Source organism: Parasteatoda tepidariorum, chromosome 10, assembly GCF_982258835.1.
Source record: "Parasteatoda tepidariorum strain Cologne lab strain chromosome 10, Ptep-v5.0, whole genome shotgun sequence".
Lineage (NCBI taxonomy): Eukaryota > Metazoa > Arthropoda > Arachnida > Araneae > Theridiidae > Parasteatoda > Parasteatoda tepidariorum.
In genome coordinates, this window is record NC_141764.1 from 44,751,436 (window position 1) to 44,768,701 (window position 17,266).

General features: G+C 27.6%; 1 protein-coding gene across 16 annotated transcripts in view; it reads right to left on the minus strand.

Moving 5' to 3' along the window:
• LOC107436881 (sodium-dependent phosphate transport protein 1) overlaps positions 1 to 17,266 on the minus strand; it is an 87,742-nt gene that overhangs the window by 31,505 nt on the left and 38,971 nt on the right. For 12 of the 16 annotated variants that reach the window (XM_071184640.2, XM_071184645.2, XM_071184643.2 and 9 more), the window contains one exon: positions 13,124 to 13,275. In XM_071184640.2, the coding sequence (XP_071040741.2) occupies positions 13,124 to 13,229 (106 nt within the window). In that variant the 5' untranslated portion in view covers positions 13,230 to 13,275. Of the gene's footprint in view, positions 1 to 10,259; positions 10,339 to 13,123; positions 13,276 to 14,754; positions 14,774 to 15,406; positions 15,551 to 17,266 lie in introns of those variants that run through there. The other 4 variants (XM_043052000.3, XM_016048707.5, XM_043052003.3 and 1 more) reach the window with 4 other exon arrangements.

Genomic DNA, 17,266 nt, shown 5'->3' on the forward strand with positions numbered 1-17,266 from the left:
AAGTACTTGCGAGTCCGCATGTGCGTCTAGTGAGCTGGGTTCGGTGAGATCCTTGCTTTCTCATGTGCAACTCTGCTGTATTTTGCAAGATATTCTCAATTTCAGGCTTTATTTTTCACCCTCTGAAATCGAACCGAAAAATCTCTTGATCATTTTTTAATGGCTAATATAATCAAGAAAAGAGTTCTTTGTCAAATTCTAGTTATTTTATCATGATCATGTGAAGTCTGAGATTTATTTTGCATTTTGTCAATTTACATAGTGCTTAAAAATATTTTTTTAGTGCCTAAAATGTTCTTAAAAGTTGCTTATTTTTTGTTGAATTTGGCTCCGCACCCTGTAAAAGCATAGTTTATTTATATATATTTACTATCTAACATGCTAGCTAGGCAAGTGCGGTATCGTTATCTATGTATACGCTAAATCGAATGAGAATAAAAACAAGCTGTCTGATTTAATAGTTTAGCTACTCGAAAATTTATAAAAGTTTCATGTGTAGAAAGGACAATTTTATGACTTATACCATTTTATGCAACTGACATTGCTATCTAAACAAGTAAGGTATTTCTTCAAATTTAATTTTTTAAGCTTAATTAAAAAACATAGTCCTTTGAAATAATTCTTTAGAAGAAATGAGGGTTTAATGTATGAAATATAAAATTTTTGACTTTCCTTTTGCTCATAAAATATTTATAACATCAAAACTATTAGTTCTATCAAATCAATTCTATTTTTTTAATTTAGTCTAAAAAATACATAATAAATAATGTCTATACTACTAATGTCTATACTACAATGTGTCAGAATTTTATTGTCATCAAATTAATTTACATTGCATTAAGGAATCATCACGTCCGGTGGCTGAGCGGTAGCTCTTCGCGCTGTCGTGCCACAAGTCCCTGGTTCGATCGTCGGGCCGAGCAAGGTTGACTCAGCCTTTCATTCCTTCAGTGGGTCGATAAATGAGTACCAAGCATACTTGGGAGCTAAACACTGGGGGTTTCAAGTATGGCTGACTACCTAACCGGAACAAATGCTCCTGCATCCCAGAGCCCAAAGGTCAAGAAAACTGAGATGGGCACAGAAGGCCTTGGCCCTCTGTGGGCTGTGCCGCTGAGTTTAGTTTAGTTTTTAAGGGATCAGCAATTTTATTCATTAACACATTGCATATCAGGAGTATCACTTTTATGAAAATTATTTTTTCCAATTTCTTAGTAAAATTGTTTTTTAAATATAAGAGGATTTTCAATGTCATACTTACAATTATTATTGTAAAATTTAAAACATTCTTTATTGATATGAGATAATTTAATTAAAAATTATAGGATTTATTTTAGGACAAATTTATTGTAATATACAGTATATAAATTAAAATTTATTTATAACTATGAAAAAAACTTTTACTTTTACATACTTTTTATGTATCATATTATTTCGTTACAGACTTTTACATGTTTTGTTTTGCATTTTAAATAATACAAGAATCAATTTAAAAAACAAAACATTTATTGTCAAGTGAAACATTTAGAACAGTATTCATTTTCATTTCTTATTTTTTAATTTCTTTCATAAAAACAGTATTGCATCTCTTTCCTTCTTCACCAGACAAACCTTACAGGATTATACGAAATATCTGAAATAAAAGAAAGAAATCCCTTTCATGATAAAATTTTACCAACACATTATTAGAATAAGAGAGATTAAATACCATTAATTTGAAATCATTTAAGTCCTTAGGTATCCCCTTTAAACTTATTTTAAGTTTGACAGATATTTTGATTAGAGTTCTAAGATTATTCTATACACTAATGAAAGATGGCAGGTATATTTGGTTTTGTAGTTCTTATGTTTGGATTGAAATTTGTTTTAAGAAAAATAGATTGTATTTATGATCGAAGACTATTAAAAATTTATGTATATTGAAAAATTAGTAAGGTACACTTACATACTTACTGTCATTGTAGAAAAACTAAGTATCAAAATATAAATGTGAAGTATAAATAAAAAGTAGAGTATCATTAGTAAATCATCACACACAAAAAAAAAAAAAAAAAAAAAGAATTGAGGGGATGAATGTAGAAGCAGACAAGGAGATTGGAAATTTGCATTTTAGATTTTCAAAAATTAAGAGAATTCTTAGGGAAGAATAAAATAATTAATTCACAAATAATTATAATAATAAAAAAATTTCAAATAATCGGACACATGCTTTTACAATCAATAGTAATAAAGTTTAAAATTTGAAAATAAAGAAATATAATCATTATTATATTTTATGTTATAATAATGTAACAAAGTTTGGCGAGTTGCTTGGCGAATATTTCAAAGTAAAGCTTTTCGCCAGTATAAATCTTTACATATATAAAAATAGAAATTATTTCTATTTAAAGTAATTAAAACTTTGATCGGAACAAATTATAATAAGTTTTAATTTTATTAGCTTAAAATAAATAAATATTTTAAAAGAAAATTTATTTAGAAAATAGTGTACTATACTCACCGATACTAAAATGATGTGCAGGTTCCTGTTATGGTAGTACATCAACTGCATTGAGATGGTTATTTCATCGTGTGAAAGTATTTTTAATGCTTTGATTTTAAAGAAAATGTTATTATTAAACTAAAAAACTGTTCCGTTTCGTCTATAAAAAAATTTCATCCGATCATCCTCTTCACAACGTTGCCGCCATTTTTATTTACATTTGTATACGTCATCACATAAAATTGAAACGTCATAAAAGCAAACGATCTGATTGGTTCATGAAAGAAATTGCCTGAACGGTTGCAGATATTTCGTGCAACCGTGATTTCTATATCACACGAGCAATTTTTGGAGAAATTTCACTTACAGTTGCACTTACACTTGCAGTTGCACATATTTTCTCTCGTGTGATATAGCCATAAGTTTGAATTTTAACGTTTTGTCTGCATATTAATACATTTTTGCGTATTTTCGCTTTTTACATATTCTTGTCATCTAATTTATTGTAACCAAGATTTTAAAAATATGATTACTAGGAAATAAAATTTTTATAATTTATTTTTGGTTATTTCAATAACGTATCATGACTTTCTATCATCTTTAATTAATAAGTTAAAATATTTTTTCATTACATAATTTAAGTTCACATGCATTCCTTCATACATAACAAGCTAGATAGTTTTAAATGGCTTTTAAATCACTTTTCATTTTGACGATTATTTATTGATATATGTATGCAAAATTGCTTGATAACATTTGTTTTATCGAATTAAAAAATAAACTTTTGTGATGCAATGCAAATTAATTTACATTTCAAATGTTTCAAGAAAAGCTTGTAGATATTTCTAGAATTAAGTAGTAGATCACGCCAGGAAAGATTTTCGATCAAAATTTTAATACATAATTAAATGAGATGTAATTCAAGCTGATAGGATAAATAGTTTTGAAGTTATGATGGTCTTCTTCATAATGAGTGCATTTTAAAGACAGTACTTTTTGTACACACACATGAAAAAAAGAAACATTTCAACTTTTCAAATATAAGCACTGTTGTTTCGTATTTTGTCTTATTTGGTTCAGTGATTTAAAATACAGACGAAATACTACCTTATTTGTCTGTATAGCATAGCAATGTAACATAAATAAGTTCTAGTACAAAATGGTATTTGCTGTACAGGGTCCTAAAAATATAGTAATATTTTGAAAAGAATTCATTCATGAATATTTTGCCTATCGAAACTTCTGAACAGACAAAATAACAAATAAATATATGTATTTATGATGTCATGTAATTATATATGATAAAAAATTATGACAAGAAACTAATATTTTTTAATATTCCAAAAAGGTTTTTTCTTATTTTTCCAAAACGAAAAATAAGAAGAAAACCTTTTTAATGGTTTGTCATGGCAATGAATTTTATCTGATTTGGATTTCTATATTGAAAAATACAATAGCTTTGAACAAAATATTTCAATGAATATCTTAAATATTGGTTGCAGAGAAAATCATATTCACAATGGAAAAAAAAAATAATAAGTCTCAAATCTAGAAAGAAAAAAAAGTGGAAACTTGAATTAATTTAATCTTAAGTGTAATGTTTTACACATCTTGTTCCAATATTGAAAACGAAAAATAAAGTAATTCATTGATAAACAGAAATGTTCACACATTTTGAAGAAATGATTAAATGTAATTCTGATGGTCGGATAAATTCCTTTCCTACATCAGCAATATTTATAGTTTCAGTATTAAAATTTTCAAAAATGCATACTTTAAACTGAGAAAAATATTGCATGAAAAAAGTTCTCAGAAAGTTATTATCACAAGATAATTACTTTGATGATCCTATAACAGTTTTACTTAAAAAAAAAAAAAAAAAAAAAAAAAAAAAAAAAAAAAAAAACACTATATTAAGTGCGCTGAACACTACCTCCTTCCTCAAATGTTATGGAAAAAAAATTGTGCCATTTTTGAAAATGTGATTTTTTTTTTCTAATTAAAGCTGTTTTTAATAATAATATTTTAGTTAAACGTTTGTATCAAATATATTTCTTCGTTATTTTAATATTTGAAGTATAAGTTAAGGTTAATTTTTTGTATTAGAATAAAGATTACTTTTGTTTATATAAATTAGTGTTGCAAAAACAACAGAGATAGTCAAATAAATAAGACAGAATAAATGTGCAACTGGTTTGATGTCTTAGCTCCTCTCAATATAATGTGGTTATCATGTAAGATAAGAATGAAATAGTAAATTTAAAAGAAGATTAATTGCATTATCAACCCAATCGTGATATATCCTTGCTTTTTGAATTAACATATTTTCTTTTCTTTTTTTCTCTCTTAAGTATATAAAACTACAACATGTACCATTTTCGTCAGTGAAACCAAGGAATTTGAAATTTGTTTAATTTTAATGCAATGTAGATAATGCTGATCTTAAAGAATCTACTAAAGTCTCTCATAAAAGTAGAAAGAATTATCAAAACAACCTAATAAAATATTTTCTTCGAAGAACTTTTTTTTATTGATTGAAAAACAATGGTTTATTTAAACCAAAATACTTTAAATGATGACATATTTTCAGTTATTCTCAACGAAACAATGTTTATACCGTTTTATTAAATTAAATGCGATTTTTTAATTAAATTAAATATGATTTTTTTTAAACAAAATCAAAGTTTGCTTTTCAATTTTGAATGAAAGCAAAATTGTTAAAAAGCATAAAAAATCGAATTTCCAATTTTAAAAATTTAATGGTCTTAATTTTAAATATATAAAATAAGAACAAAATGTATTACATAAAAGCAATTTGATATAGGAATATAAAAGAAGCAATTCCAACAGTGCATTAATACGCAGTTTTGAATGTATTAAATAATTTAATGTAAACAATTGCTTACCTCCTTAGAAATCAATTTCCTTTTCGTTTTGTTGTAATCCAAAGTAATGACATTCATATTTTAAAAAAAAGTTGCAAATAATTTTAATTAGTATCAATTAAAGTTAAGTTTTAATTTAAAAGATTGAACAAAATAAAAGTTAACAAAAAATCTATATTTGAATTAAAAATAGTTCATTTAAATGAAGCAGTTAAAGGAGCTAAAAATTGAAGTTTAACAGAGAGTGATTCTCGCGTTTCTTTCAGAAAAAATATGTCCATCCCTTAAAAGCTTGCTTCTGTTTTCCTAGAACATCTAGATAATTGCTTGTTTAAGACAACTGTGACTAACCGACAAATGCATGGTTCTGGAAATATATGATATTTTATAAAAGGACAAAAAGCCTAGGGTCGTAAAGTCCAAGGCAATTTAAAGAAGTCAAAGGAAGGACATTTTCCCATGGTGTAAAAGGAGATGCCTATATTTTGAGGGGTCAGATAACTGTCGGTTGGTGATCTGCAGGTGTTGAGAGTCAAGGAATGCTTTAAAATATATGTCAGTGAAGGATGCATTTTATTACACCAGGGAAGGGTAAAAGACAGGCAACTATTTTAGTTTCCTAAACGCTTGTTTTATTTTTTTATGCTGAACCCTTCTTTTGGTTAAATTTTAATTTTAAAATTTTTTCTTAATAAATTAGAAATTGTCATATGTGGAAGAAAATTCAAACAAAACAGACGTATTTGTCTCGGTTGGGGGGGGGGGTTATTTTTTTATTTGAAAAATAGCTTCAAAAGGTGAAAAAAATAGTAGTTTCTTTTTCTGAAATTGCTAATTCTATTTTATAAACAAAAATTACTTTATTGTAGTGAATGTCAATGTTTCAGAAGGAATGACGCTCATCAATTAAATTTACGAGGAAAATAAAGTTTGCTACTTGAAAAATAGCTTAAAAGCAGAAAAAAATGAGTTAAATAGTAATTTTACTTTATTTTCGTGAATGTCTGAATTACAGAAGAAGCAAAGTACTTTCTTAGCTCCCTCGTTTTTATTTAAGAGGAAAATAATTTTCTACTTGGAAAATAGCTTTAAATTTGCTTTTCCTTAAAAAAAATTTAAGCAGATTTCTCTTTTTTATTTGGAGGAAAATTAAGTTTTCTATTTGGAAAATAACTTAAATGCTGAAAAAAATAGCTTTTTTCTCTTTCTGAATGTACTAATTCTATTAGAACTTACTTTTGAGAATGTCTAAATTTCAGAAGGGGTGAAGCACTTCTTTACAATTTTGAAACAAAATAAAGTTTTCTACCCTCAAAAAATAGAGTGAAAATAAAGATATTTTTCCACTTTCACTTTACTTTCCCAAATTTTTAAAGGCACCTTATTTGCTCATTCAAGTTAATTTCAGAACAACATAAAGTTTCTTATTAGGAGTATAGCTTCAAAAATGCCTTTCCGTTCCTCTTTTCTGTGAAGCGTTTTTACTCTTTTGAGGAAGGGAAATAAATTCTCGGAAAGAGTCTTTCACCCTATGTTGAAGTCGATTGTAACTGCGAAAAAGATTTTAGCAAATTTTCACACAATCTCTTTCATATATATATATATATATATATATATATATATATATATATATATATATATAAAACTATTTTGAAAAAATGTCGCGTGGTCCCTTCATATGGGGCCCCCTTGACCGTCGGGGACCCGGGGCGGTGCCCCGACTGCCCCGGCGTAGTTACGGCCCTGGTCCATATGGACGCCCACAGAACATCCATACAAAGAATATACATAGGGGAAGTCTAGCTTTCATTAACATAACGTAAACCCTAAGGGTTGGTGCTGTCTCCGTTTATAAAGGAAAAAAATCCGTAGCCTTGTAATTTTCAACCCAATCCAGAAGACAAGGAGACGCGGGAGCTTCTGGATTAAGTATTGGGAGAAATTTTGCCTTTGTAGGAATTTTTTATGGAACTAACCTGCATTTGCGTTACATGAAGAGGAATAACATGGATAATTTGATCCTTAGCTTATCCAAGCATGGACGTCTCATAGACAGCCACAGGAATTATTCTTGATCTGCAGGAAGACATGTTACGTAAACGAGTATGTCCTTTGTATATCGTTTATATTCCAACTCTGTAATTTAGTATTTCGCATTTTTATGCCTTCAATAGATGTAAGAGTGCAAAAACCAAATAAAAAACTTTTAATTTGGTTTAAATTCCTTTTTTTTTAACTTTTCAGTCTTACATCAATGGTGTCAATAAAAATATGGTGATTTTTTTTCGCTTTCCTAAACGGTTTATCACCATTTCCCTATTAATTTTGCTTCACAGTACGCAGCATTTTTATTATTTAAATTTCTACAGATTATCAAAATTGCCTCATTGAAAACTATTATAGTATGGTGATTTTTCGCAGATTTTTCTCTGGAATAAGAACCTTTTTTAATTAACTCTTTCGAGAGCTTAGGGATATTTTTGAATTAAGTTATCACCTAATAAAAAAATTTAAATGAACATAAATCAATAAAATGCTGCGATTGTCAGCGTTTCTTCCATAAGAATTAGTACTATTTTCCCATTAACTTTGCTTTGCAATATAACTATTTTTTTATTTCAATTATTGTTGATTTTAAATTATTTAGTTGATATATTCGTGTTTTTAAAAACATGACCATCAACAAAATAAAAGCGTGGTTGCAAATAACTTCAGAACTTTATTGCCAATAACGAATTAAAAAAAAATAAGAAGAAAATTGGAAAAAAACACCTTTTTTAAAGAGAACTAGAAGCTAGAAAATATCATGGATGTAATCTTTAAAATGTTTGAAAGGCAGAAAATCATCTGCACTCTTATTTTTACCAATAGCCAATAAAAAATATCCTTTGCATTTCTACGAGACAAACTGCTTAACAATTTGGAACGAATTTTCGGATCCGGGGGCAAAATTTACTCCTTGAAGTCGTTGACCAATTTTCAGAATGATAGAACAAACTTTTCTCCAGTTATAACACACACAAACAGACAGAAGAACTCTTCCTTTTATCATTATAGATAACTATAACGAAGTAGCTATCATCATTAATGAAAAAAGAAATGAATAAAAAGAATCTCCCCTAACATCATCTTAATGATTTCTGTTTCATGTGTTGGAAAGATGTTATATCACGAAATTTAAATACTAATTAAATATAAAAATTTGAACTCAAAATGATGCACGTGTCTAACCTTTGTTATTAAACAAACATTCCTTAAGACTAAACTATTCATCCTTGAACGAATTGGTTTTTTTCAAGGTTGCTTCTTTTTTTTTTTTTCTTTTTTGCTTCAACACATTAAGCTCAAGTTTGATTCCACTGCGTCTGTTGCGTTGTTCTTTAAATCGAGCTGTATCTCAATATCTTAAATAAACATAATAATTTTTTTTAAATATTGCTCAGGAGAGCAACACTCTTATTTTTTCGTCCAAACACGAAACACGCTGTCTATTTGCAGTGGAGCAAATTTTGTAATATAGAAAAACTCAGAAAGAAAATAAATTAGATGCGATACTTTTGTTTTACTACAAGCGGCAACACATCTTATATAAACTTGTACGCTAATGAATAAAATAAAGCAATGCACAGTGGGCCAGAAGACCATGATCTTTGGCCAAAAGTCAAAATTAAATTTTCAACTAAAATATGTGTAGGCAGTTTTAATATCGCCCAAATTATAAGTATTCATAATCATTCCAAACATTATAATTCACTTTTTGGACCGACGAGAGTACAATGTAGTGAAAAATATGTTTAAAAAAAAATTTTTTTAATGTAACTTTTAAATTTATATTTCAGAAATGTATATAGGAATTTCACCTTTCTGTTACATTTTTATCAGAGTAATTAGTCTGAAATTATAGTACAATTTTTCAATTTGTTGGATTAGTTAATACTCTTGACAAACTTATAGTTTATATCTTATCATTTGACATTTTACAATTTTTGAATCACTTTCGAAACTTATCTCTAAAAAGTTCCACTAGGTAATTAGCTAAATTTTTTTTGTTGTCTTATTTGATGTTTCTTCTTTCGAAAAAACCTGCCCCATTTTGCCCATATTGCAAAGGTGGACTAAATATACCGAAAAACAAAAATTATGTTTTTTTTCATATTTTCGCGTTATTTTGTAATATTACTTCGGAAATATAATTTGCTTTTCATTTTTAATATAAAATTACGAAAATTATTATATTTTCATTGCTATATTTAATTATTTAAACGTACTATATATGTATTTTTTTTGCTCGCCATATTTCAGCCGCCATTTTTTTTTTTTTTTTGGTTGGTATTTTTAGCGTATTTTAAAATTTCAACTATGAATTCAATTTACTTGCACATAAAAACCCTAAATAAAAACCCCGAAATTTTGAAACAAATTTTATCGAAATACTAATTTTGACCACGAAGATGCTGGCCCACTGTGCGATGGTGATATTAATAGTTGTGCCATATTTATATAAGTTGTGATTAGTAATACGACACACTTTAGTCGTGCAGTATGCTTAAATATATATAATTTTTTTACATGTGTTGTAATTTCCATGAAGTACAAGTTTACTTCAATGAATCAATAATCTTTTTTTTTAATTTACTCAAACTTTAATAATAAAAAAAAACAAAATTGGAACGAAATTAATCAAATAGTGCTTGAGAAATAAAATTTTAACTAAGGTCTTTTTTTAAATTTTGTAATTCAGATTTCGATTAAATTTTTATTTTGTCATTTAAAATTGCGATTTAAAATGGTGCAAAAACTTAAATGCCCTGCAATTCGAACTTTTTTCGATCCTTATTAAATATTAAGAAGTTAGAGTAAAGTAAAAATAATATTATGAGTTTCAAACTTACGACAACTTTTCTGACTAAGCTATTGGGACCATATTTTCCAAAAATGAGCCTTTATATAATGTTGTGATGGTTAAATAGCCAATGCTGTCGAACAAAATATATGTTTATTCAGGAAAAATACGCTTTCGCAACTTAAAATATCATCAGAAATAAATAATTTACACATTTGAAGTCATCGCTTTTAATGATTTACACTTAGCTCGTAAAATTCCGATCATTCGAATAAAAGTTTTCTTTAACACTACATAGAGAAAGTTCCAAATCAAAAAGATTCAGCAAAACAGAAAATTTATATTTGCTGAAATTATCAAAAATAAAAGCTGTAAAGAACAGAAATTCACTAGGAACTGATAACATGTGATAGTGTAGGAAACTTCCAGCAGACAAATAACACACAATTTATAATTCATACATTGCCACACTGACAACACAAATGAGGGCTTTCAAATTGTAAAATCACTTTACATGCTCTTTGAACAATTTGAATTAAAATAAATTTTTAAGCATTTTTCAATGGGATAAAACTTTTATGAACATTAAAATTATTGTTTCCTGACAATTACAACTAAACAATTTTCTAGTAATTCAGAAAGGTTTTTCCATTAAATTTGAGCTATTCCTGTAGTAAACAGAGTTTTATTTATGCTTTATATCAAAAAACCAGCTTATTATTAAAACTTCTTTCATTAAATACGGAATCTCGTTAAATCAAACTTTGTTATAACCAAAATCGGCTATACTTTCAAAATATCCTATTTTCAAACGCTGATATTTCTCTGTAAGCTGACTCGTCACTAAAACATTTTCAAAAATCATGTAACAAAATTTCTTGAAATTAAAATTTTTACGAAGAAACCATTACTAGTCATTTTAACTATTACAAAAATTAATTTAACATTTCCTGTCTAGTTAGACGAAAACGCTATTTATATTTTTAATCATTTCTATTCTAAAATTCTATCACTTATATCTAAGATTCCATTTATTGCAAAGATTCTATTTATCGAAGAATCTATTTCTAAGATTTGGAATTTTCAAATAGTGCATTAAGTATTAAAATTATCTGTTTTACGTATTTTAACTTGATCCCATTCAAGTAAATCTAGCATACTTTGGGTAAAATAAATTTACTTGCAAGAGAGCAGCCGGTGGAATTGCTGTCAACGTCGATTTTTTTTTATCTTTCTTTGACTCAAATATCAAAATATAATATTTCATGTCAAATGATAGGATTTTTCCTCCTTCGAATCATATTTCTTTCTTACAAGAATCTTCGATTTTTGATATCAATAACCGCAAGGCATTTAGTCATTTTTTATAAAATATCCAGTTTCCAAAAGTTTAGTTTTATTACGATCATAACATGCCTTTAGAATCCCAGAATAATCCCAAAGTATAAACTTTAAATATTTCATGTGAATTGTAATAGATACATTACGATCCCATAAATACGAAATTTAATCTTAAATTGAACTAAATTTTAATAAATTTTTTTCTTACTTAATACAATAAAGTTTAAAAGACAAAATGTAAACATTTTACTTCATTTTTCTAAGCTTCTTGTTTTTATTATTGAATTTTCTTTCTTTATATATTTTTTATTTGCGTAGGTCAATTACAAAAATATTTATTAAACACCTAATTTAAAACATGAAATTATTTATTATAATTAGCGCTGAATATTTTTTAGATTTTTTTTCTGTACATAAAAAAAGTAGAAAACTCATTTGTTACAGCAGTTACTGTAGGTTTTTCTGCAATATTACATGAATTTTTGGAAATTTTTTTTATATTTTAGAGCATTTGCTAGTTACTATCTAATTTTTTGAGGGATTTTAGGATTTTTTGATAGTGATTCCTTTTTTTTTATGAAATTTATATTTTTCTTTTATATTGTAATCGTATTCTTCTATCGTATCGTATCATATCGCATTCTTCTTCGCCTTGCCTCAGTTTTCGTTTGTAACACTCTTACTGTCTCCAATTGCCATTTTTCCCCCTTTAAAATTTCATGAATTATTTTAATGAAAGTTATCTCTCTCTCTTCTTTTAATGTAATCCCTAAATTAAGGGTACAAATAAATGTTTCAGGCTAAATTTATTATTTAATTTCAAGAGGATTTTTGCTACTTTAAAAGCATATTTTGTTTTAATGGTATTCTTCACTATTTTTATGATTAGACCCTGTAGCAGAATTTACGGAGTCAATTGGCAGCATTATCTTAAAATCAAATTTGTCAGCGACTTCAATGCATTCAAGATTATTAATCAGGCAGAGATTATTAATGTAAAAAAAAGAGCTTAATCTAGCATATATATCACAATTTGCAAATAAGAAATATAATAATATAATATACATAAAAACTTTATAATTTTTGAATTTAATTTGAATTTTTTACAATCATACTTTAACTTATTCCAAAAGGTTAAAACCAGATGCCTACACAAAACCTAATTAAGAATTCAGAAAAAAAGAACGAACTTGTAGTTGATAGTATTAAAATAAAATCATTTCAATTTAAAAGAATAAATAAACATAATTGTAATTTAAGGTGTTCTGATTCGCCCTAATTAAAATTTTCTTAAAATGAAATTAATTATTATACCAGCACAGGTACTTTGCAGAAAAATAAAATAATAACCAGAAAAATTTTTATATTTTTTTATTTAAAGAAAAATACTATTCCTTATTTCTCATAAATTAAGACTAACAAAACTCTTCTTTTTTTTGTTTCATCTTTAATTACTTGTTCTCAGTTTTTTTTCTGCTTGTAATTGTTTTTGTTCCTTAAAGAAAATTGAGATGGAAAATAATCTGCTGAAGCAGTGATAATCTGATTATAAAATATGACTATTTAACTTACTTTTTTTCCGTATAGGTTCAAATATCTTCCTGTCAATGGCCTCCGGAAAAAGTTGCTTTCCTTCGTTTTGGATTTCGCATGTTCCATAAGTGTAGGTTGGTGGCATTATCAGGTATCTTATATTGGTATTGATTTTGCAGTAGTTGTTCTAGCTACAAGAAAATATACATACATACTTTTTTCAATGAAAAAATGAAAATAATACTCAAGTAAATAAATTGATAACTCAAAAAATAAAGAAATTGCATTCATTATTTTCAAATGTTTGAAACACAGGATGTAAAATCTCTGTCTGTATAATAATGTAATTCCATTTTAATTATTACCCTATATTGGGCAACAAATAGTCGAAACTTGAAATCAAATGTTTGAAAATTAATAGCTTTGTAGGGATATGTATGACCAAAAAAGAATATTTACAGAAGAGCGTTTTTGTTTTGGAGGGGGGGAATAAAGTTCGCTTTATATTTGAGAAATAATACACAATGAAATAAGAAACAACATTCATTAACTCTTGTTTTTTTGTTCATTTTCAACAATAATTGTTCAAAGTTTTTGAATAAAATTGAGAATAATTTATAATTAACTAGCTGAATTTCTGTTAATCGCACGGAGTAAATAAAAAATAATCAATTATTCAGTACTGAACAAACACTACGAAATTTGACAGAATGACACAGTTGAAGAGTTTAGTTGAAGAACCAGGTGAGGGACATTTTTAAAGGTAAAAATGCCAATTAACGTTTTACCAGTTGTACTTATTACCAAAATTGATTAAGCACCATTAGTTTTAATAGTATAGCGACTTTTTATAGTTCTTCAAGACAGACACCTTTCCTCCATTATTTTAGCTTTTTATATTTAAACTTTTTTTTATTTCAATTTGTACAGATCACTATAATTAATTAAACATCATTGGCGTCAATACCAATGTAGCAATTTTTTACTGTTCTCATATTTTTGTAGTTCTTTTAGACAAATAAATTTTCTCAATTAATTATGCTTTACAAAAACTTTCTTATCTAAACTTTTACAATTGCTAAACTATTTAGCTGCAATTTTCAAAAATAATTATTACTGGCAGTAATATTTTTTTAATGGTTTTTTGGCGACACTGATTTCTTCACTTATTTCAAAGGCTATAAAAAGTCACCGAACTATTATTGGCGCTAGTATTACATAATTAAAAGCGGTATTAAATGCTACAGGTTTTGCCATTACAAGCATTGTGGTAATGGGGTCATACCAATATAGCTGCATACTATAGATACTATGGTTCTATATTATCTACCTATGATTTTTACCACCTTCCAAAACGCACAAGTACCTTAATATCACATATTAATTGCATCTAAGCAACTAATACGCAACTTTTTTTTTGCCGCATAATTCTGTACGGTTTCCTACTATTTTTTCTACCATAGTATGAGTCAGAAGTTCATCTCACCGAGATAAACTATTCATATAGTACAATTTAACCTGTGATATCCAGAATTTATCATGCTTATCCCATAGCTTATTAGATAACCTCAAATTTTTATTTGTTTTTGTTAATTTACCATTATTTAAGCTGATCGAGACACTTTTTAAAAGTGTAAATATTGATATACAAAATACGGTATTTTATATACCTTTTAAAATACGAATTCGGTGATGTCATCACCATACGTTGTAAAACTATTAACGTTGAGTTCACTTGTGATAACCTAATATAGGAAGCAAAAGATAAATAATTCATAAAAGCATGTTATGAAACTAATTTTATATTAATTAGAACTGCAAGTTAAAAAAATCACTCATATTATTAAATATTTATTATCAAATCCTACGAAAAGGTTGTTGAAAGTTCCTAGAAGACAATTAGGTCCACCGTATCTTCGAACGCAAGTACACAAAATTTGCTGAGATAGGTTCAGAATTACGGATTTATATAATATTGTGAAAAAGTTCTGCTTTACTTACATAAATTATAAATAAAACACGATGCAATTCAATCCATTGTTTTTTGTGACATTACATTCCCTGTTGCATTTTTCCCATTCATTTTTATTTTGAGAGGAATGAACAAACTGTATTTTTTATTGAAACAATTTTCAAGTTGTTAGAGCAAAATAAGAACTTCCATCTGGTTAAGTCACTAATTTACCTCTAAATCATAATTTATCAAAAACCAGTTTGAAAAACATAATTAAGAGAAAAACATTACATGCTAATTAAGAAAATAAATTAACATTTTGCTGACATATGTTACATTTTAGGAAAAAACTGTGAGCTATTACTAACCTTTGATTGTAGCCGCAAATAAAAAAAATTTAATTCCAATAAAGGCACTTATAACTTAATTCAGAGTATGCAAGAACATAATGATTAGAGTTCAACTAAGACATAATCCCTCTGACCATCACATGCCAATGATAAGAAAGCAAATAAAATTTGTTTACTAGATAACAGTGTGCGAATGATAATGATTTGTCAAAAAATATATAGATTTATTACAATGAAAAGCTAAAAGAGTTAAAAGTTGTCTACAATAAGAAGTTAATAGAGCATTTGAAATCAAACAATGCGATTTATTATCCGTTAATCATTCCTCTACTAACTTTATTGTACAAGGCGAAAAAGAGAACTAGTACTTCAATATATTTTTATTTAATAATCAGATTTTTGCAGATTATGATTAAGACCTAACCTTAAACATTCTAATTAATTAGTGCAGAGTTGCGAATGAGGCGAACCGGGTTCGAATCCCAGTCGATACGAATTCCGCATCCGGCTTGCACCGACCACAGTGCTGACGTGAAATGTCTTCAGTGGTAGACGAATCATGGGTTTGAGTCCCCTTACCATCAGGCTAACTGTGGGAGGTTCTCGTGGTCTTTCTATGTAACGCAAATGCGGGTTAGCTCCGTCAAAAAGGTGTTCACGGAGGCAAAATTTCTCCCAATACTCGATCCAGGAGTTTCTTTATCTTTTGGATTGGGTTCAAAATTACAAGGCTACGGAATTGAACATTAGTAGTCGTAAACCCACAAAATTGGGTCGATTGTTCAACGATGGTTATAACATAAAATAAAGTGAATTAGTGCAGGCGATATTTTAAGTTACGAAACCAGATTTAAAAAAAAAAAAAACTAATGAACATTCTGATTTTTTAACCTTGGATTCTTCACCTTTAAAATATCCGGGAGTAGCTGTTGTCTGGAAAATATGGTCTCTATATAGTTTAGGCTGGACTAGAAGAGCAGTCGAAATTTTGAGACCCTTAATATTCAATTAACAATTCAAATTTTATGTATTTCGCTATATCAGCTAAGTATTTTTATTTTATGATTCCCTATAAATTTTGAATGTTGTTATTTAAAATAAAATTGATTAAATTAATGTGAAAACTTGTAAACCTCACAATTCAAAATTGTGTGCAAAATTTTTTTTATTCGTTTCAGTAATTTAAAAATTCTGGAAAAATTTGTTCAAAGTGAAATTAATCCAAACTTACGGTCGCGGTCGCTATCCTGTCCCCCCCTCCTCCCCTAATGTTTTGAGAATCAAGAATCCGTCGGGAAAAAAATCGTCCGTTAACAGAAATGTTACGTATTTAAGTCCGCTTTCGTAATTTAAAATATTATGTTCACTAATAAATTCAAGTATTAAAATTTACAATGTATCACTAATAAATTGAGGTGAGGTCCCTAAATCGTTAAAACTGCATTTTATTAAATGAAAATCCAAGTCTTTGATCAAAAGTTAGGGATTTGATTTTTATTTTGCAATCAGAACTTATTGAAAAGTGTAATCTAAAAGCTTACAAATTTCTAGCAAAATATAATAAACTGGATGGGTCTTAATCTTCCACTTAGAATTGCATAAATTATTTTCTATTTTTTCAACGATTCTTTAAATTTGCTTCAATATTCTTGGGTGTGGAATTTTACCATAGAGATTTCGACAATTTTCCACCTAGCTAGGGCACTCAAATCTCTATTGGAGCTTCATGCCTGAAAATGAAGCAAGCTTCAGTCTATTAATGACAGCAATAAACCGAGATCAACTTCATTTTATAGCAAAATAGAATTTATCGTCTGTCAATATCAGAACATGAACTAGAATTATCCAGCGAAATTTACTGCTATAATAAATTCAGAA